This window comes from Xyrauchen texanus, chromosome 8, assembly GCF_025860055.1.
Source record: "Xyrauchen texanus isolate HMW12.3.18 chromosome 8, RBS_HiC_50CHRs, whole genome shotgun sequence".
NCBI classification, from domain to species: Eukaryota; Metazoa; Chordata; class Actinopteri; order Cypriniformes; family Catostomidae; genus Xyrauchen; species Xyrauchen texanus.
In genome coordinates, this window is record NC_068283.1 from 39,373,107 (window position 1) to 39,396,207 (window position 23,101).

General features: G+C 37.6%; 1 protein-coding gene across 3 annotated transcripts in view; it reads left to right on the plus strand.

Moving 5' to 3' along the window:
- The window catches only part of LOC127647562 (C-Jun-amino-terminal kinase-interacting protein 4-like), a 39,738-nt gene extending 34,023 nt beyond the window's left edge, over positions 1–5,715 (plus strand). The window contains exons 29-31 of one of the 3 annotated variants that reach the window (XM_052131866.1): positions 753–932; positions 1,188–1,307; positions 3,343–5,715. In XM_052131866.1, the coding sequence (XP_051987826.1) occupies positions 753–932; positions 1,188–1,307; positions 3,343–3,476 (434 nt within the window). In that variant the 3' untranslated portion in view covers positions 3,477–5,715. The remainder of the gene's footprint in view (positions 1–752; positions 933–1,187; positions 1,308–3,342) is intronic. The other 2 variants (XM_052131869.1, XM_052131867.1) reach the window with 2 other exon arrangements.
- Positions 5,716–23,101: the final 17,386 nt, after the last annotated feature.

Consider the following 23,101-nt stretch of genomic DNA (forward strand, 5'->3'; position numbering starts at 1 on the left):
TAATAAAGGCTCTTTTGGCCCTACTTTTAGTCTTAGTGAATAAAGACAATCTCACGTTTGCTCCGAACACTGCTTCTGTAGACCTCATATAGCCACAAACCTTTTTTTATCAGCTCTTACCTTAGGTTGTTTCCTACAAATTGAATCCGTTTTTAATTTTCTGGGTAAATAATCCACTGTTATGTCTCAAATGTCCAGAATAAAACATATTTTGGCAAACCTGAGGTTCTTAGCTTTCAAATGACACCAAGATCACATTTGTAGTCCATTCAGAGGCCGGGATATTACACAAAACATGGGGAAGGGCAGGCTTCCCAAAAAATACTGGATGTCTATGGGACATTTACATTTATGCATTTGGCAGACGCTTTTATCCAAAGCGACTTACAGTGCACTTATTACAGGGACAATCCCCCCCGGAGCAACCTGGAGTTAAGTGCCTTGCTCAAGGACACAATGGTAGTGGCTATGGGAGGAGTCACAAAACACATTGGGGACCCCCTTCCTTTCAGATCTGTATATTGTGAAGGAGATGAAGAAAAAATATTTTTTCTAGTGTTTGCTGCGATCTGTTGGAAGGATCTAAGACTAAAAGTAGGGAGATCAAGCAAACAGAGCCTTTATTACAAGCTTTTGAAATTAAAGATTACAAAGGGCTCACTTTGTCCCGGCAGGTTCAAAGTATGGACTGGATTATTAAGACCATGGACAGAGTTAAACACGTGTGATTAAATGTATTTGTCTTTCTACAGCAGCTCATAAGATTGTAGGAGCGATCGCCTGTCGTCCAGGTGGGGCAGTGAGAGTGTACGGCAATGAAACTGCAGATGATGCGGTGGCGGGGTCGTATGTACCATACTGCTCCATGGCACACGCTCAGCTCTGCTTTCACGGCCATAGGGACGCTGTTAAATTTTTTGTGACTGTTCCAGGTATGACATCAGACAGTAAAACATCTCCGTGTTTAATAAACTATACAGAAACATTAGAAGCCTCATGATGATGTTGATTCAATGAATTTATGATTATTAAAAGCTCCATACTAAGTTAACATTAACAGAGAAACATTACGGACACAATTTTGTAAGTCAATTACATGTTGAATTATACAGGATGTCTACTTTGAGGATATGTAGCCTGCACAGGGGAACAAGTGGGGATTTTATAATGTATGTGTTGTGCTTCAGGTCAGGTAATTGTGCCAGGAGCTGCAGGATCGGATGGTGTGATTGAAAACTCTGATGCTTCGAATAGCAAGAACACGCTCATTATGAGTGGAGGAGAAGGATACATTGACTTCAGAATCGGTAAAACATACTGTATAGAAATGAATAGAAATGTCTTCATTACCTGTTAGCATCAGTCCTTGAGCAATAAGAGGAATATTTAGTTTAGGTTGACAGCTTAAATCCCAAAAATGTGCATGTTTTGCACCCAATTATTAAATCTTACAAGAGATACCCAATTGATTCTTAGCGGATTCTTTCTATGTAAATAGAGTCAAATATATTTTTATTTTAAGTGCACCAACAGTTTTAATTCTGTTCCCTACTATTGGGATTATGAAATCGTATCCTAACTTGTGTCCCAACTAGACATGCCGCAAGTGCGGCGGGGTTACCTCGTACTATGCATCTAAAACAAGGCTACATTCACACCGCAGCTGAATGTGGCCTAAATCTGATTTTTCTGCTTTAAATGTAGTCCATATTAGATACTGGTCCGAACAGCTGATGTTTGTTAACTGACCCACATGCATATAACACTCCCTGAGCATGCGTATAATAAACCCAGACATATTCATTATTTTAATATAATTAATTAACATATTAAAAATGTTAATGGCCGTTATTTATTCTTTTTAAGAATAGGATTGATAGAATTACTAGCTAATAAAATATCCATAAGTGATGGATATTGAAGCTCAACAATGTCATATTATGAGCGAGACATCATAAAATCGAAGGACAGCTGGACAAACTGCATTATATATATATATATATGTGTGTGTAAGGTAAGAGTTGTTATCTGTAAATATTTTAGATTTCAGATTTGACTTACATATAAAATTAATTTCAGTTTGAGAAATATAAAAAATATAGTTCCCTTTCAACTCAGTACACTTGACATTGCGTTCTGCTAACGCATGTGGGGAGTGTCCTTCTAAACTACCTAGTTGAACCCTCTCTAGAATAACGGCAATTCTAATATCGGCAATGGTGTTTGAGCCCTGCCCTTTTAGGCGCAAAGCTGTTCGCTACAAAAGCAGGCGAGCAAACAAAATAAAAATTCCTCAGAATGATCTTCTTTCAAGACAGCGATTCATCTCTCATCTTGCAGCCCTTTACTACTTCGTCCACAAGACGGCTTAATGCACTAAAATGGAATGTCTTCACTAATCGGTGCTTTTCACACGGCAAAGACGAGTGAACTGCCCCATAATTGGACGCAGGGCTCACACCGTCTGTGCTCAAAGTTTATGTGCCGATTATATCTGTGTGCTCCAGAAACTGGCACCTCTATAGCAAAACATGATTTAATCATAATTCCTAGGAGGCAACTAAATCCCCCATAGACTTGGGACTATGGTGAGTTGAGTGTGCTTTGGCTTTAAAATGTGGACCATGTTGTTCGGTGGCTGGATGCTCCCTGGATGCTCCCTGGATGCCTGGAACTAACGGAAATAAAGTGTTTTGATCTTTGAAAAAGCAACCTCAAATGGACGCATGAACCGCTGCAGTAAAGCTAGATAGCTGGATTAGTTGCTGTACTAACAACTGTAGCACACATCGTAACTTTGATAGGAGAACGACATTAATGCCAAATAATTGTGCTGAACTGCTTGCGTTTTTAGCAGCACGCACCTGAGATGTAGAACATAGGCTAAATGTCGAAAATGACTCAAAAGCTTATCATCGATATTGAGGATTTTTTCCCTGATTGTTTCATCGGTCACATTGCTATGTCCCGTAGCTGCTTGGTAGCGATCAGCTGATATATCGGCCAGGGCGAGTAATGATCGACATATGCCAATAAATACGCCCACTGTACCAGTTAACAGATGCGGTATTTCGCGTGTCACAGTCCCACAATCAATCAAATTTTCTGCTTCTTTCTGTTTATTTATGTGTATTGAGTAATTACTGGGAAAACAGATGTACGTTTGTGTAAGTCTCATTTTGCTATCATTAAATTACGTTGGCTTTATATATCGTAATCGGTCACCCAGCTCCTTCTGTATCGGTATTGGTGTCAGCCATCAAAAAAACCCATATCAGTTGAATATACGTATGTGGTATACGGACAGGATATTCAGCTATTTTATCTCTTTCTTTCTCACAGGTGATGAGGATGCTGGTTTGGGGCGAGATGAGGATGAGGACTCGGTGGAACCCACTTTGAAACTACAGTCGGCTCCTGCCAAACCTGAGCGCAGTTATGTTATAGTTTGGCAGGTGGCATTAGGCAGTGAGTGACTGACAAATCATTGCTGCGGGTTTGACAGAGAACTCGATGTCTAGGTCAGCCCCACGTGGGCTTATTATTTTACAAAATACTTTTCATCTTATTATTAATGCATCACGATGAGTTCTTCAGTATTAGTTTAAAAGTGTATTTAATTGTTTTGTTTTCATATGAATCTGGCTTTTATACTTCATGGGTCGGTGTTGAAATGAAGGAACAAAATGCTGACTTGAAGGACAACATTAAAACGCAAGTCCGTCCGTCCGTCCACAACTGCATCGCAAATGTCACTATTATTATTTGTATTTTATTTTGTTGTCTTTTTATATTGATCAGCGAAAGATGGAGAGATTTTCATTGTGTAGTTCTTGTATACAGAAACTCAGAGAGCTATTTTTGCTATCTGTACGGCATAGCTATTGTGAGCGGTGTCTCAGCACCTTAAGGCATGGTGTTTGCACCGGTATGCGTGCTCCTAGTGTGATTTCTCGCCTGCATGAGTCTTGTATCATTCCTAAAAAGAGCCCCGGAGCTCTTTTGTGTAAAATGTGTTAGACGCATAGGGCTTCCCTCATGCTAGAGCTTGCTGGCACTTTAAAGAACAAACGTAGACAAACTTTAAAATGAGCTAACATCTGGAAAGAACATCTGATAGGATTTATTTCAGTTGAGAGGATCTGCCCTTTTACCAAAGGATGACATGTAGAACAAATAACAAATACTAAACAGCCTAACTGTTGTAACTCTCATATTTTGCATTGCCAAGGCTTTTTGATCTTATGTGATTCTCTTGAATGGACACAAATGGATGAAATATGCAAAAATAAAATAAAAAAAATGACAGGGATTGTATAACATATTTGTCAAATATTCTTATCTTTTTTTTTTTTTTTAGTTAATGTCAGTCTTGTCTAAAGCCAGTGTTCCCTTGTCCATATTTGAGTGTGCGCAGTATGTACAGTGGCCCCTAAAAGTATTTTGACACTTAGGCCATGGATCAAAATGCATGAATGTCATTGCATTTGATAACAGAATGTCAAACCAAGTGGCAACATGTGGATGAATACAGTCGAGCCCCATCAAGTTCACACAGGTAAAACAATGTAGTTCATTGCATTAACTATGGACATGTTCCACTTACGTTTGACAACCATAAAGTGTCCAAATATACAGTTTGAATGGTATATCTATTGTTTTATACATTTTAAACCTTGATCTTGTTAAAAGAGTTTCATCTTCTATTTACAGTAAATGCCATTTGGTTTGATATCTCATGCAAAGTCATTTTTAACTGACCTACATGTTTGGATACTTTTTGGGGACACTATATTCTCAGTCTAATCAGAGTTTGTGCTGATTTTGTATTTGGTCTGTGAGACACTTTTATCTGTTTCTTTATGTCTTGTTGAAACGGATGCAACATATGTTAGTGTTGGAGTTTTTATGTGTATTTTTTTTGCTATTCTGACACATAAAGGGAATCTTTATATCACGGTTGCCATTCCAGTATTTATTTGTCGTAATGAACTTTGTGGTTCAGAATGTAACTTTTACATGCTTATGAAAAAGAACAATATTGTTAATTTTAATTCAGACAGGAAGCGATTATGTGGTGCTTTCATGTTGAAGGATTTTGATGAATAATGTTGACCGCATTTGACGTATAACTTCTGTGGATCATTTGGAAATCACCACTTATTGTATGAAGCTATGTGTGTTTTTTTGTTTTTTTAAAGGACACTGCAGTTTGTTTATTAAAATGTCTGTTTATTGCCACCTTTTTGGGTGGTTGGTTGTATATGTGTTTGTGCATCAGACTGGGAATTGTGAATGGATTTGTATGCGTGGGTGAGCGTGTGTTGTCGCTAATTCCCTTCAAATTTTACTGGACTTGCTGTGCGTGCCACAGCTTGTCATTACTGTGTTTTTTCTTGTAAAAATTTTGCTAAAACTGCATCATAGCCTTATTTTTTAAATCTATTAAACTCAATTTAATTGGAAATGTACATTCTTTGTTGGTTTTATTCTCAAATGTGTTTTAGATGTCTAATGATGTCCGATTCGCAAACAAGCCTTCTTAACGATTCGTTTGGACTGATTCGCAAGCAAGCCTTCTTAATGATTCGTTTGGACTGATTCGCAAACAAGCCTTCTTAATGATTCGTTTGGACTGATTCGCAAACAAGCCTTCTTAATGATTCGTTTGGACTGATTCGCAAACAAGCCTTCTTAATGATTCGTTTGGACTGATTCGCAAACAAGCCTTCTTAATGATTCGTTTGGACTGATTCGCAAGCAAGCCTCCTTAACGATTCGTTTAGACTGATTCACAAACAAGCCTTTATGATTCGTTTAGTCTGATTTGCAAAAAACCTTCTTAATGATTCGTTTAGGCTGATTCGCAAACAAGCCTTCTTAATGATTCGTTTAGGCTGATTCGCAAACAAGCCTTTTTAATGATTCGTTTAGGCTGATTCGCAAACAAGCCTTAATGATTCGTTTAGGCTGAGTCGCAAACAAGCCTTCTTAATGATTCGTTTAGGCTGATTCGCAAACAAGCCTTCTTAATGATTCGTTTAGACTGATTCACCCCATTTATAGAGCTGCATAAATATGAAATTATTATTTGGAGTTTTAGCAAAAACTATTAAAAAATTTTAGATTTTTTTTGTACGATTATTTTTACAACCTAGTTGAAAACATTGTGACTACAAAATTGAAATGTAATGCAGCACGGGTACTTGTTCTGAACACACTTCTGATTGATGACTCAAAATAATTGGTTGAACCAATTTATAGAAAGGAATCGTCCGAACTAACAAATTTACAAATGAATCGGACTTCATAATGCCAATATTGCCTTTACACGGTCGTGTAGCCATATTTTCAGGTATGGAAATGTAAAAGGACTGTAAAAGGTGAGTTGACAGACATTTGGGTAATTTTGTTTTGCCCACAGTATACATTTGCCTACCAAGTCACTTGCAAACATGTACCCCCAGTATTGAAATCACCTACTACTGACTGGACGTTTCAACATTTTAAATATATGTTTATGGTACTGTTGATTTCTTTGTGTGTAACAAATCCTGCTCAACCCGTACTGAGCAGTATTTGAACGGGTGTCAGACGCATTGGAAGGCTAAAGGCCAAAGCCCCTAGCATCAGTCGCTATTGCGCCTCTTGAGGCCAGGGGAGTGAGGTTAACACACACTGATCAGCTATCAAGTACCATTTGGCTCCCGTTATGCTCATCCCCCTAAACTTCACTCCCATCCGGGTCATGGCACCACTGTAACTGGTTCGAACCGGCGTCAGTCGGAATGGGAGGTGCACGCACTAACGAGGAGGCTAAATGCTACAGCCCCTGGCGTCAGTCGCTATTGCGCCTCTTGAGACCAGAGGAGTGATGTTTACACACACTGCATAGCTAGCACTTACCAGCTGGCTCCTGTTACATGTGAACATGTGAGTCAGTAATTAGACAAATTAGCATTGCTAAACGAAAAGGCTCAGTTCGATTCGGACAGACACGGGTTATCTCAGTCAAGAGTCGTTTGAATGATTCAGTCCTGTTCATACCACTATTCAGACGTCAGACCGATGACTCCTGTGTTGCCTGTTGGTTTGACTGATTGAAATAACAAACAAAAAAGCACACACACACACACACACACACACACATATATATATACGCAGATTGATGGGGAATGCATTCATTGAATATATTTAATGTTACATGAAATGCTTTACGTAATATTTATTAATTTTATAATGTAATATAAGTTATCAAAAAAAGTAAGTGAAAGGAAATACAATGTTTGTGGGCTCTACCAAAAAGACTGTTTAGCCCAAGACAGAGCACTTCTGTTGACCTTGAGCGCCATCTTTGATTTTTTACGGGAATGACAACGAGGCTGTGGGGGATAGACTACTGTCTCTTCAATAGACTGTACTGGAGTTTAAAGTGTTTTTGGATCATTCCGTGGACAAAACATTGAAACATATCTTTCCAAGCACATTCAGTAGGCAAAAAACTTTGTTTTTGGATTTATGGAAAATCAGATGGGATCTAGGTGCTTTAAGCCGCTTTATACTATGTGTGCCATTAAGCCGTTATCTCACAGCCTTGTTTTCATTCAAAATCAAAGATTTCGCTGCTGTGAATAAGGTCTATGGACCCTTTTCACAGACTTGTGATGATGCGTTTCTGCCTCATTTAGTGGCGTAAACCTAGCAACGTTTTTGTATATTTGCAATTTCTTTTGTATTATTTTGTGCAAATGTATAACATTGAACTTTGTATTATATTACACTGGAATTAGTTTTATAAAACAAGTTACCACAGATGCCACGAGGCTTCTAATAAAGCTGCTGAGAGATTACGAAATATGTGTCTTATTTGTCATATTTGGCTCTCTGTTTTTTTTTTTATAGTAGCGTTTTTCTTTTGATGTTGGAACAAATGGAGAAGCATAAATTATATTTGTCATGGTCTCCCATTCACCGCTATCAAGGTTTATCCTGCAGTCCTTTACTTCCATGTTCCAAACCCAAAAGTGTGAAAAGGGACCGTTAAAATAAATGGGAGAATTTGGAACCGGTGTTCTGACGATTTGTGCTGCCTTGTCGAAAAATGCTACCGTAGCGCGAATCGATCACAGAGAATATCGATTCATTCTCTAGCTACTGTTTCCATAATGATGTAAATCTCACAATATTAAGACATCGTTATTTCATTTAAAACAGGGTAAGTGTATGGGGAGCATATTTTTATATTTTAAATGAACCAGCAATTATCACATTTGACATAACAAGTAAAAATGACATTATATGAAATACAATTATAATAAAATTATAAGTTATGAGTACTGTATACTGTACCGTTTTTATTTTTTAAAACTGTGTGAAAAGTAAAAATTATCATAAAATATTCATCTTTGACCTGTCAAAGCACACCTTTCCTAACTGAAACTTTCAGTTATTCTTGTTCAGCTGGCTGACCGTACAAATATTCATATGGTAGTTAGCATTTTTTGACACATGAATATTTATGTTCACTATCATTAGAAAAAACAATACTACATAATAATGTCTTCAAGATGTAAGGAGTTGCATATTTTGATAGACCAACGTGCCCTATCAAATAATGCTCCCAGTGCAAATTCACTTTATTTAACATCACTACTCACTCCATATGCACCTTATGAATATGGAGAGTATGTTGAGATATTTTGTAATTATGCCTTCAAGATGTCAGGAGCAGCATATTCTGTAATAGCATCTTTAAGATGTCAGGAGTTGCATATTTTGATAGACCAACGTGCCCTATCAAATAATGCTCCCAGTTTTTTGAAAGTAAATAAATGATGAAAGTACTCTGAATCTGGCAAAACAGTACATTTATTTATTTATTTTAAAGCCTCACGCCATATCACACTACATGAACATTAGCACATTCTGATTTGTACACATTTCACACACTCTGGCACTTTTTGCACGTATATGTTGCACAACTATCTTTTTTATATTTGGCACATTGAAAATGTGCCCACCTACAGCACAAATCACACTGCACCTACAAAAAAATAAAAATCAGCATTAGATACATAAAACTCATTGAGGTACAATATATACGCATTTTTATGTTATACTTTACCATTTCAATCATGCTCTGATCTGCATCTTTTTCAAGCAAGGAGCATACAACGCAGTAATCATCTGCATTCCCTAGAAACAGTGGGTTTAGTTTTAGTTTCTCTTTCTGAGTAAATGAATCATGGTACTCTACAAATGTTTCATTTGTGAGTAAGAAAGAAAATACATTTCACCAAGTAGTCAAATGGATGAAAAGCGCATGTTAACAAATTACGTTTATTTTCATATGACTCGATCGCTTTATATTATGAACAGATTGAATTTAGGCTTTTATTCACATATAAACATTGATCAGCAAACATAAACAGAAGCTCAAGCGAACCTGCTTGACGCACAAGAACAAACCTCATTGGTTCTCACTGAAGCTCAAATGTGCTGCATAACGACTCGGTTACTAACGTAACCTCGGTTCCCTAAAGGTGCGTACACACTGCCAGCGACTTTATCGCTGCAGGTCGCCAGTGGCTGGCGGCGAAGTCGCTAGTGGGTGTTCCCACTACTGGTTGCCTACTAACGTTTATAAATGACATTCACGGATGTCATTCCATTGCTGTTGACAGCGAATCTCTTTTCTTGCCACTAAAAACAAACATTTTGGAGGGAAAAGACTAAATATAAATGGAATCAGTACATAAAATGCTTTATATCAAAGATGAATGAGAAACCAGGCGTGCTGTTTGCCAGAGCGGCTGTTTATCTGTGGTGAAAACTGTCTGGGTCCACAAAATCCCCGCGATCTCAGATACACCTTTCCATGCAGTATTTTTCTTAAAAATGTCCTTGTACGTGGGAAGAGACATATCATAGAGCACTGGAAAATGTCTAACAGCAAGAATTAGCCTTTCATCCATCTTTCCGCTACTGCAGGAGCTGAGAGAGAGAGAAGGATCACGTGAGCTCTCCCGTCGTCTCTCCTATTGGCTGTCGCTTCCGTTAGTCGCTCCAAAGTTGAACTTTTCTCAACTTTGTCACGTCGCAGGACACGGCCACATCTAGCGCCAACGGTCGCGACAGCTCGTGTCGCCGGAAGTCGCTGTGCTCGCATTGAAAATTAATGGTATTGAGTCGCGCGCGATGTCGCTGGCAGTGTGTACGCACCTTGAGAGGAGGGAACAAGTATTGCGTAAGTAGCTTACGCTATGGGAAAACTCAGTTTCTCGAGAAATAGTGAAGTCTTTATGTAAAACGCATTGCAGCTGCACAGCAGACAGCAATGAGTGAGGCAGCTCGGTCATTGGCTGTGCTGCAGCAACTTGCTCGAACCAATGAGTGGTCCGGCCTTTGCGAGACACGTACTCTCTCTTTTTCTTCCTATTGCTAGGAAGACTTACGAGGCTCCGGGTTCAGCACGATCTTGGGCCGAGGACCTCGTTGCTCAGGCGGCTTTCTTCGGCCAGCGGAACGCGAGCGGCGTCGAGCGTCCGTTTCAGGTCTGCTCTTTGGCTTTTGGGAGACGGGAGGGGCCGCCCTGGCTCGCTGCTGCTGCTGAGGCGGTCTCTGGTGAGACGAGCTGGAGCGCTTGGGCAGGAAGTGACGCATAGCTTGCGAATCCTTCCGGGCCTCAGTGAAGCGTTCAGCGAATTCTTTTACTGCTGATCCGAACAGGCCGCTTGGAGCGATAGGCGCGTCAAGGAATGGCGCTTGTTGTGCTGCATTGTGTGAACCATCCAATTTTCTCCCTGTTCACCACAGCCTCTCTTCAAGAAATTCCTAATTATAAAAAAAAAAGAGAAAAATAAAATAATATAACAGAGAAAGCATCAGGCAAATTCTCATACCATATGAGGCATCAAACTCTGTAAAATTGCAACGGTCAGCTTAAAATCTGATCAAGCTGTATGTTTTTAAAGCTAAAACATTCTCACAAGCACTGTTACCTCCAGTTCCGAAGTAATTTTCGCTCATAGGCACCTTCGTTTGCCAATGGATCTATCAGCAGAAGGAACTTGTCAGACATGTTGATGATCTAAAAATATTTAGGGAATTAATGTTATTCTCTCATCACATTATATGACATTTATATTTATTTAAGAGATTGTTGTTTTCAAAGCGACTATGAGCTCTGCATGTAAATAATATTGCAGTGTAGAATGAGCAATGAAAGGTAACCAAACCACTAAAATCCAGTGACTCCCAATGTTTACGGGCACATCCACTCTTCTTCCACTGGAAATTTCATCTGAGGAATGGTTTTGAAATTTGTTATAAATAAAATTTGTTATTGATAATTTATACTGCTAGATAATAACTGTGACAAATAAATTACCTTTCTGATTCCCTGGAATTTTCCAGAAAACAATGAACTAGCAACAACAGCACAGAGCTGGTGAACAGGTTTCTGTGAAAAACAATAATATTTTATTATGCAAAATTGGTAACACTTTACAATAAGGTTCATAGTTAACTACATTAGTTAACATTAACTAATAATGAACTGCACTTATACAGCATTTGTTAATCTTTGTTAATGTTAAACAGTAACAAATGTATTGCTCATGGTTAGTTCATGTTAGATAATATATTAACTAATGTTTATTAAATTAACCTTATTGTAAAGTGTTACCAAAAGTACAGTGCAAAAATATCTATAAAGTATGAAATATAATAAAGTATGAAAAATATCTAAAGCTTAATAAATACAAGTCCCACTTGCCTGTTGTTTTTTAATGAGAAGGTGCACGTATGCATCGATAACCTGCATTGAAAAAAATACATCAAACAAACGTTTAGATTTTCTCTTTTGATACATTTTCAACACTGCAGTTTGGTCTCTTACTTCATCAGCCAGCCACTCAGTCCCATGCAGTGTACGGAGAGATACATCATACAGTTTATATGGTCCAACAACTGCTTCCACCTGGCCACAATCTTTTGCAGCCCACATCCTTCTAACTGTAAACACAACGTGAATGTTAAATCACTTACATATTTGACTGATATATAGATATTACCAACAAATTTGGATTCTCTAGAATGTAAATTCACTCTGTAGCATTAAGATTGCCTAATAATGCAATGATGCTTGATGTATTTGAGAACCAGTGACCAACAGGTCAGAAGAGCCAACAGGCCAACATGAACAGTTTGAACAGGCCAAACCCTTTCAAGCAAACAATAAACTTGGGTACACTCAAAAAAATGATGTGTTGGCTTTAATTAACTTTTTTGCTGAGATTCATACGCTAAATGTTAATGTCTGTGTGTGCATACATAAAATATTTGTCATTTTTTTGACTGTAGGCCAAACAAATGACCAACGGGTCAAACTTGCTAATATAGAACTCAGTAACTGAAACCTCTTTCTTCTGCATGTTCCTTTGTATTCAGCGATGAGCCTTGTGGATGCTTCAGGATTCAAGATTGTTATTTGTTACAGTTATACAACATAGTAGTGTAAACTACATCAAGTAGTTAGCCCACCTATAGTGTAGAGATTTTGCTTTTTACCTCGTGTGTGTCATCAGGGCTCTGAATGTTTTGCTTTGTGGCAAAATGAACAACTGAAGGCCTCTGTGGAATGGAAATGTCTTTAGTCATCCTTTCCAAATCCTGTTCAGTGGTCAAAGAAGGTGGGCTACAGGAAAACGTACAGGCCATGTTCTCTTTCGGGATCTTGTGTGATTCCTGCCTGGGGACTGGGCCATCATCAGTTTTGCTCCTCCTGTATGGCTTGATGTGGTTTACATTGTACTTGCTCTTTAAAGTTACACCTTCAGAATTAGACAATGTAACAAGCTTGCCACATATAGACTCAATGGTATAGGGTCCAGTAAAATCAGGCTCAATTCTTCCTCCTTTCCTTCCCTGCTTCCTCATGTTGAATAGAAGCACCTCATCTCCAACACCATACACAGTATTTTTGTACTTCTTTTGTACTCTTTTTTTCCATAGGCCTGCTTCTGTTTTTCCTGAGACTTTGAGATGTTTTCCACAGTTGTTGTTTTTGCAGTCTCCATTGACTTTTTTTTCCAATCCAAAAATGTACCGTAAGTTTTCTCCTCAGGAAGAATTATGTTGGAAAGCTGAAATGAAAAGCATTTTTTTTTCTTCTAAAAATGTAAACCCACAGGAATTCTAAGTTATTAGGGTTGACGATTTAAAGTGTTAATTTAATTTGTTATAGAAAAATAACACAAATTAAACGATTTAATTAATTTAACGGATTCATTTATTTAATTTATTTATTTTATGGAATATAAAATATCTTTTTAAGAATGTTAATAACCAAACTGTTTTGGTCTGTAAATATATCTTCCAATTCAGATGCAGCTTCTGAAAAATAACACTTGGCAGTTGTAGCCTAAAGGTTTGTGTAATACATTCTGTTGAATCAAAATATTTCTTTCTGAAACTACTTCTTGAAATGTCTGTTTGATGCTTTTCTCATTTAACTTTAAATTATCTTTTTTGGGGTAATTTTTCAGCCAAATTTGATGTGCAATTAATTAGATAAATCGGCACATCATATATTTAATTTGATCTTTAAAAAAAATGTAACCGCTTGACAGCCCTAATATATATATATATAAACTGATTTTTATAGTTGATTTTGTAAACTAACTTTGCTAAATAATGTGCTAGAGCTCTGACAGCTTAAGAAAATGCAATTACAATTATTTTTACAATTATTTTTAAGAATTTTGCAGCAAACTTACCAGCATATCAACAGGAACCTCAGACGGGAAAACTGCCTCCCTCCCGTACATCAAAAGAAAAGGGGAGTGTTTTGTGGTGGTGTGGAACTTAGACCTTAATGAAAATAAAGTAGCATCCAAAAAGACATCCCAGTTGTTCTGCTTCTCATTGACCAACTTTGTGAGAGCTCTAAGATGTAATTAAGAAATGCAAAATAAACTAAATTAAGCCTATCCTAGGAATAATTAAAAATGTCTTTCTCCAAGCATGCACAGCATAAAACACTGACATTAATTATATAAAATAGGATATTATATACAGTGAATAAATAGTAATACATTTAATATGTGAATAATATAAATTATACATGTTTAAAAGCAACAGAGTTCTTTTACCTGAAATCGAAGTGGTATGTGAAAAGTAATGTAACAAAACAAGCCTGTATCATAAAGCTGTACTAAACGCTTGGGGAAAAAACTTGCCTCTTTATGTTGTCATTTGCTTTCTCGTCCAGGCCATTGGTTTGGGGGTGATAGGCAGCTGTGACACTTCTTTCAATCGACAACAAATTACAGAGGCTGCTGTTGAGCTGAAACATAAAACAGTTACAGAAATAAAAAAAATAAAAAAACAAGCAGAAAGGACAAATAACAATACAACAATAGTATTTGAAATATGCACATACTTCGTTCACAAATTCTCTTCCCTGGTCAGAGAGGATTCTTTTGGGACACCCATGTCTATATATAATAGAGCATATATGGCGTCCCACTTCTGCTGCTGTTTTGCTCTTTAATGGGAAAGCCTCAACCCATTTTGAAAAGTAGTCTGTGGCTGTCAGTATATATTGGAAGCCATCCACAGTCTTTGGGAGAGGTCCTGTCAAGTCGATTCCAATAAGCTCCCAGACAGCAGACACCTAAAAAGGTAAAATCAATATATTTATTCTTACATTTTCAATTTTGTTTATTAATAGCTTGTATAACATCAAGATACCACTGCAAAAATGTACCTTTATACACTCTAATGGCTGTGGAGCAACCAACGGTTTTCCAACCCTCTGACATTCACTGCATTCCAAGACCTTTACGAAACTAGCTGTTAATATTTTAGCTACACAACCGTTTAAAACACAAACATAACTCAAACACATACCCAGTTGTCAATATCGATGGACATGCCAAGCCAGTAAAATCTGGAGCTTATTGCAGTGCGTGTTTTCAGGATGCCTGAATGCCCTCCAATTGGAGAGAAGTGAAACTCTTTGAAGAGCTTTCTTGCATCTTCTTTGGACTTGATGACTCTTCTACATCCAAAGAAGAGATCTCCTTCTGCAGTGAATATTGATTCAAGAACTACAATCATTAAGGCTTTCTTACCAAGACACATTTGCCTATTTCAGAAACTGTATTTCAGATACTCACCCTATATTGTGAATTTGGATGCGTACCTCCTTAGGTTTAATTTTTGGGACTTATTATACCCAAATGGGTATTTTCCCAGAGAGACGAAATCAAACACAACTGCCCACCTTTTCTCCATAGCTGTAGATAAAAGGCTAACTTTATTATTGTATATAATCAAACTGTAGGTGATATATATATATATATATATATATATATATATATGGTATCACTTTACTTGAAGGGGTGTGCATAAGACTGACATGACACCTTCATAACCATGACATGACACATGTTATGAATATGAAGTAGGGTTTATGCATGTTTATGACAACTGTCATTAAGTGTCATTCGCTCAATAATGACATTTTAAATGCAAATATGACATTGTTTAAGATGTCTTTGTTATGACATCTTGACATAAATATAATCAAATTTATGCTGTCATCATAACCTGTCAGTGTCTTTGTCATGACAACTTAACATTAAATTAAGTTAAACTGTCATGTGGTTGGTTTTGACATTGGCTGTCATGAGGCATTATAACTGAGCTTGATAATTTTGCCAAAGTTAGGCCTTTTGCAGTACAGATATTTGATCTCTTCAGCCAGGTGGGGGTCTTTAAAGTGGCAGATGAGTTCTGGCTAGGAAGGACACCTGCCCTTAAAATGCAAAACTCTGATCTTGTGTCATAAACCTTTAAAACATAAAAGCCTTGCAGTAAACAATTAGGATAGAAAGGCTCAACAACCAACAAAAGCAGGTAAGTTCATAAGTTCATATGGTAAGTTATGTCAGGGTTTTATGATTAGCAAACTTAGTTGGACAATTTCATTCAGAGAACTGATGACTAACAGTAGAACTTAGCCTACTAGTCAACTGTTGTTTGTTAACGTTTTAGATAATGTTATTAATATGCAAATGAAACACAAACAAACAGATCCAACATTGAAATGGCTGTTTATTATTAAATCAACAAAAATTACAAGAATGCAATGCCCCAATTTGTATTTGTATTTGCATTGTATACAAAACCCAGTCTATGGCGCGGATGCATTTTTTTGGCGCCATTTGTACTACGTCATGTGCTCGCGTGAAATTGTTATGATGTGTAAATGATCCACGATTTGAATATTATTTGTCGTTTTTTTTAATCGAGACGTTCTATGAAACAAATATCACGCATTTTAAATAATGATATTCAAAATGTAAGCACATTTCAATCCTTGAAAACATACAGGTTAAAAATCAAGAATTTCCAAACTTTCAAAACTCTGAAAGAAGTAGAACACACGATGAACGTAGGTCATTCATAGCTAATTGCTATATTATGCTGAAAATAAGGTGTGCATGCTAACATTTACACGTTCACATGTCAAATTATGTAATAAAAAAAGGATTAAAGATATTGCAATGCTCACCGTCAAGTCTCACAGCAAGGATGCATAGATTTATGGGCGTGGTAACGCAGAACAAAACTGTGAGTCTGCACATGCGCATAACCAATAAGTAGCACAAATCGTCAGAACACCAGGGCTGCGTTCAGCGCCGACAAAACGTTGCACAACGTTTTGAACTTGAACGTGCCCCTGTTATATGGCTGATGTAGAAAACGAAGCCCCGCCTTACAGATAAAAGAGCCAATCACCTTTAAAATACAGACATCACCTGTCAATCAACTCAAGAACGCGCATTAGTTGGCCAGCCTGAAAATGTGACTTGTTTAGCGTGATCTGAGATAAAGAAGCACATTAGCTCGCATTTTGGGATATCGCATTAAAACTGCTGGATAGAAATATCAATGATTCAAATAAAATCAACTAATACGCTCGCTTGAGGTGGATACATTTTTATTAGGGCTGTCAATCGATTAAAATTTTTAATAGGTGTCCCGATTAATTAATCGCATTAAATATTTGCTGAGAAAGCCCATCATATAACAATAATTCAATATATAATGATTATACATATTTATATCAATATATAATTATAAATAGTTATCTTTAAATATTTAAAATTATATATATATATATATATATATATATATATATATATATATATATATATATATTCAGATAATTAAAATGCATTACATTCTTGTGGCAGAAGAATCAGTTGGAGATTTATTATGAGGGCTTGACACCTGCGTCAGACATTGTTTTTTTTATTTTTTAATGCTTACAAAACTTTTACATCTAGAGCCAAGAGGTATATTAAAACAAACAACAAGAAAAAGGAAAATAAATAAATAAACAGTTTAATAAAAATATCAAATTGTTTACATATTTCAATACACTTTACAGCTTTCTTGTTACTCAAATTGGAAATTGTTCTTAGGTGTTGCTGAACCTTAAAACTAATGGTTTATAATCACCATACTTACATTTATGAATACTAAACTTTGCCAACAAAAGCAGAACATTAATCAATTAATATTCCTTATGAAGAGATGTCATAGCTAAAAACCCCAGAATAAAACATTTTCAAAACAAAATTGAAAGCTGGGAATAATATGATCTCAAACAATCTTGCAGAAATCAGACCTAAAACAAGTCGAGTCGGGACAACTCCAAAATAAATGAAAAAATGTTTCCACCTGCAGACCACAAAATGTACAGAATATATCGACATCACAATTAAATCTCTTTACAAGGAAATAATTAGTGGGGTAGTAGTTATAAATAAGTTTGAAGAAAATTCAATTCGTGATTAAATATTTATGGGTAATTTCCAAATTTTGCACCATCTCAATTTAGCGTCAGACATGCTTGTGTAGCATTTCTGGTGCATTGCATCATAAACATAAAATGTTTAGTTCACTGTTTCAAGTTAAATATAGTTTAATACTCAATCTTTAAACACATCTTGAGATCCCTTAGTTCGCATTTGCGCTCCTTCAAGTGTTTTGAATGCAGGAACGTAATGCATGTTTGTGTTGTTTTGAAGTGTTTCTTCACTGTATAAACAGTGTGTTGCTCATACAGCTGAAGTTTCACTTACTGCCCTCTGGAGTAAACAGGTGGTACTACAAGCTTTCATTTCTCAGGACTCTTCCTCTTTCTGACCTGCGATTATTTGCGTAAATTTTTTTAACGCGTTAATTCAGTGCAATTAATTTAACAAAAAATAACGCGTTAAAAAAATTTACGCAAATAATCGACAGCCCTAATTTTTATTCATTTTAAAAACTTTTTATTAATTTTTAAAGTCATTAGGATGGACACACAGACATGAGAAGTTCTTGTCTGCGTGTCCTGAACTGCAATTATTTTATTAATAAAAGAGTCACAGTGGCTAAGATGTCTCCGGAAGTGAAGAGCTTCTTCTTTTGAACACATGGGACAGAAACGTGTCTGTATTCACGCACTATTTTTGGCGATTTTAAGGGTATTCCGCATAAAGTAAATTGAATGGAAACATAGCTAACGTTGGCAAATTTGACAGATTTCTTAAAATCTGACAATAATTGTATCAACAGTTGTGCTTCTTCACCCCAGATAATGTTAAATACACTATTTGTTTAAACTGGTCTAGCTATTGTCACGCTGCACGCGTGTTCTTGTTTATTGACAGGTGATGTCTGTATTTAAAAGATTGGTTCTTTTTCTTGTAAGGTGGGACTTCCTGTCAACATCCGCCATATTGGGTGTGCCAAATTGGCATTCACTAAAGTACAGGGGTTTCAGTACAGCGACGCACAAGGGGCGTGGCCATGACATAAAACAAATGCGCATTATAGTGCCTTCTTTCCGCGGGCTTTTCATAACAGCGACAGCAAACTGATGGAACAGCCATGGAGAATCTAAGACAAAATAGGGAAATCGGTAAATGTTTTTGTTGATGCAAATTTTGAATTAGGAGAACGCCTACACTACCACGTCACATTTTTACGCTGTACTGAAACCCCTGGAAATAATTCTCCCATACATCCTCTCTTGTTTATATACTGGAAAATGTCATAGGCTATTTTTACCAGCAGTTGGCAGCACGGTACTGTTCACATGCCCACAGCAACAAACAGTGCATTTACACATGCTGCTGAAGGTAAAATAGAGAGAGCTTGATCAACAAACAAAGCTGCAGCACTTACATAAGAGAGCCAGCAGCTGTCTGAGGCTTTTGAGTGTGTGTGTGTGTGTGTGTGTGTGTGTGTGTGTGTGTGTGTGTGTGTGTGTGTGTGTGTGTGTGTGCACGTGCATGTTTATACTACAGTGTGGGGACGAAATGTCCCCATAAGGATAGTAAAACCTGAGATCACCTAACTTGTGGAAATGGATTATTAATCATACTAAACAATGCTTTTTTGAAAATGTAAAATGCAAAGGGTTTGGGGATAGAAATTATCGTTAGACCTGTATAAAATGCATGGATGTCTATTGAGAGTCCCCACAATTATATAAAAACAAGTTTGTGTGTGTGTGTGTGTGTGTGTGTTCACCCATCTACTCATGTAAATTGCTACACAATAGAATCCCACAACCCCATCATGGTTGGTTATTTTGCCTTTGTTTTAATTTGTTTATTTTTTTATGTCACAAGTGCAAAAGTAGCAAAGTAGTAAAATAGTATATGGTGTATCATGTGAATACCATGGTATATAAATATGGTAATCATTCAGTACCATTTTATAACCATCTGAGTTACTACTCCAGGGGTGCTCAATTAAAGTTCCAAGAGGTCCGGTCTCTACATTTCCTTCCCAGCAAAGGTCGGGATAATAATACGTAGCTTACGTACTGTCATATGGCTATGAAATTATATCATATGTTTTTGAATGTTTTTTATAACCTTCCACAATGGCAGCAATAGTACTTTTAAAAATAAATAAACCCTTAAACAGTCAAAATAGTCTCTTCAAAACAAGATTAACAGTTCATTTTGAAGCTGAATGACAGCAGTCGAGTTTTTGTGTTTAAATCTTTTTGCATTCAGAATTTAGGTATGGGACGGAGCATAGGGGGACATGGAGGTTCAAGTGTGTCAAGGGCTTGATTTTAGTTTTCTGCAGTGTGCTTAAGCAAAAGATGGCAGTATCTGTAGCAGTGTCTCCACTACTGTTGTTAAAATAACCACTCGTTCAACTACGAACAGTTCAGGCTTTATGCGGCGCCTCTATAGCGGGGAGAGAGGCAACACATGCAGAGCGGGAATAAAGCAAGTTCAATGTGGAAATAAACGCTCCGTGCGCCTATGCATACGCAATTAGCTAGGTGTCAGATAACTGTTACAAAGATTTCGATATCAGTCTGTATTGAACTGTCTTTCAGTCTGGATCCGGACCAGAGACGTAAGGGTTTACCATGTGTGTTTTGATTTTACAATTTCTCCAGGTTATCTCTTTAACAACTACATATTTATGTAATAGTTTTAGAACATTTCACATTCTCTATTAAGGTCTAGGTTAGGAAGTGCCAAGTCTGTATATGTATAAATATTATAATTGCATGCTTGTAGTCTGGAAACAATGTCAGGGTTGTTGTTGTAGCTTTATCAGGAATTGTGACTCACAGGAGCTCGAGATGAGAGAGTGAGACGGTAGACCAAGGGTGTAGCCAGGAAATTACTTTTGAGTGGGCGTCAATAAAAATGCATGGGCCAAGTTTTCACCCAAATTTGTTTTGACCCAATTTTCCTGAACAACACAGAAGCGGCACATTCAAACAGTTCTTTCACACTTTCAGAAATAATAATAATGTATGCATTTAAAAAGAAAAAATATTACATTCAAATAATGATCTCTAATATTCTCAGTGGACCTGGGTCTAATTTGGGTGGACCCCGGCCCACCACAGCCCACCCTGCTCTAGACAAGTATGGAATCAGAGCATCACAAGAGATTTAAGGGGATGTCCTTCCCCTTAGGAGAGAGCTCTATACATAGAACTGCTACTATCGACCTTGTGCTTTTGTATGATGTATATTTAGGAGACATGTTCGTGTGTCTGGCCAGGGTTGTGTGCACGTGCTTGAGGAAAGAGTGTGACGGTCTCACAGCGTCATGTTCTTTATATTTATACACACACTTCAGCTCAAGTGTCACACTACAGTGCTTTGTTTATCATTGCTTGGACATTTGTGCATGTAACTGTTATTAATCAAGAAATGTGTAAAACCTTCATTCTTAGGAGTGGTGGTGGTGTAGTGGGCTAAACACATAACTGGTAATCAGAAGGTCACTGGTTAGATCCCCACAGCCACCACCATTGTGTCCTTGAGCAAGGCACTTAACTCCAGGTTGCTCCGCTGCTCCTTATATAAGAGGATATATATTTAAGGAATAGTTCACCTAAAAATGAAAATGCAGTCATCGAGCATATCTACATGCAACGATCAACGTGTGTGGTAATGTAAATGGTTTTCTAATCATTATAGGTAGTATTTTTGCTCATTACCCCAATTTTGCGTTGCATGTAAACACCTTTACCAATGTTCTTACCGGCTTATCTAATATGCAAAAGTGTTGCGAGTGTGACGCTCTTGTTCTACCCGCTCTGTACAGGACTCGAACCAACGTCTCCGGTGTGGGAGGCAGGTGCTCTAACAAGGATGCTAAAGGCTACAGCCTCTAGTGCACCTTTTGAGGTCAGGAGAGTGAGGTTTACACACTGCACAGCTATCTACCAGCTGGCTCCCGTTACACTCACCCCCCTAAACCTCACTCCCATCCGGGTCACGGCACCATTGTGACGCTCTTGTTCTACCCGCTCTGTACGGGACTCGAACCAACGTCTCTGGCATGGGAGGCAGGTGCTCTAACAAGGATGCTAAAGGCTACAGCCTCTAGCGTCAGTCGCTAGTGCACCTTTTGAGGTCAGGAGAGTGAGGTTTACACACTGCACAGCTATCTATCAGCTGGCTCCCGTTACACGAGCATGCCTGTTTACTGTTTATGAGCATAGTGAACACACTCATTGTTGCTTTTAGGTCTCATTCGTGCTTCTGCGTATTCAAACTTGGCATATCGCATCTGGTTTTATCGCGTCTGAGAATATCAGTGAATAACAACTTAAATGTCAGTCTTTTGCGTGAACAAACCCTTACAAAAATTGAGAGTTCACAGAAAATTTGACACAAACTTACCGCAAATTCGGCACAATGAGCAAATGAGCTTTGCAGAAAACTTACGGTAAATTGTCCATTGTTACCAAAGGTTTACTGGAGGTTCACCATTACAGGTGAAGAGCTACAAACTTCTGGCAAACATTTGCAATGAATCACACACTCGTTTGCATGTGGAAATAACAAGCAGCAAGTTTGATTTTTTTGGCTTTCGAAGACTTGGAATATAGCACCCAAATCATATATATACTACATTTGCTGTGCTTTTTTTGGTCCTTTTTGGATGTTGACAGCTCCTGGTCACCATTCACTTTCATTATCTGGAAAAGAGCTGTGTGAACAGTCTGCAAAACATCTTTTTGTGTTCCACGGTAGACAGAAAGTCATACAGGTTTGTAATTTGAATAGGCTAAATAATGACAGAATTTTCCATTTTGTTGAACTGTTTTAAGGCATTCAGTGCATTTCAGTTCATTGTAAATGAAGTAAATGCGACTTCATAGTCAGTTTGTTTATATGTCTCTCCATCTCATTACCATCCATCCATTGACCTATACGCCCGTTGATGTGTCTGTAATTATCAGGCCTCTAAAGGCTGTAATGATTCAGGCATTTTAATATCCCTGCACTGCAGTCCTCCAAATTTAGAGGAAGAAAGCAAGCAAGCGTGGGTGTGCGTGCGTGCGTGCATGCGTGTGTATTCAGCATGTTTTTTTGCTCGGCTCACAAAGGCGCCCCTAAATTTATCCTGACAGTCTCTGGGGGAAAGCCGAGAGAACAGCGCTTATAAACACAAAGGGGCTTGCGGAGTACCAAACTGGAACAAGAGCAGCCGAAACACTTCGCTAGAACAAAACCTGTCATGGGACATTAGAAATTAC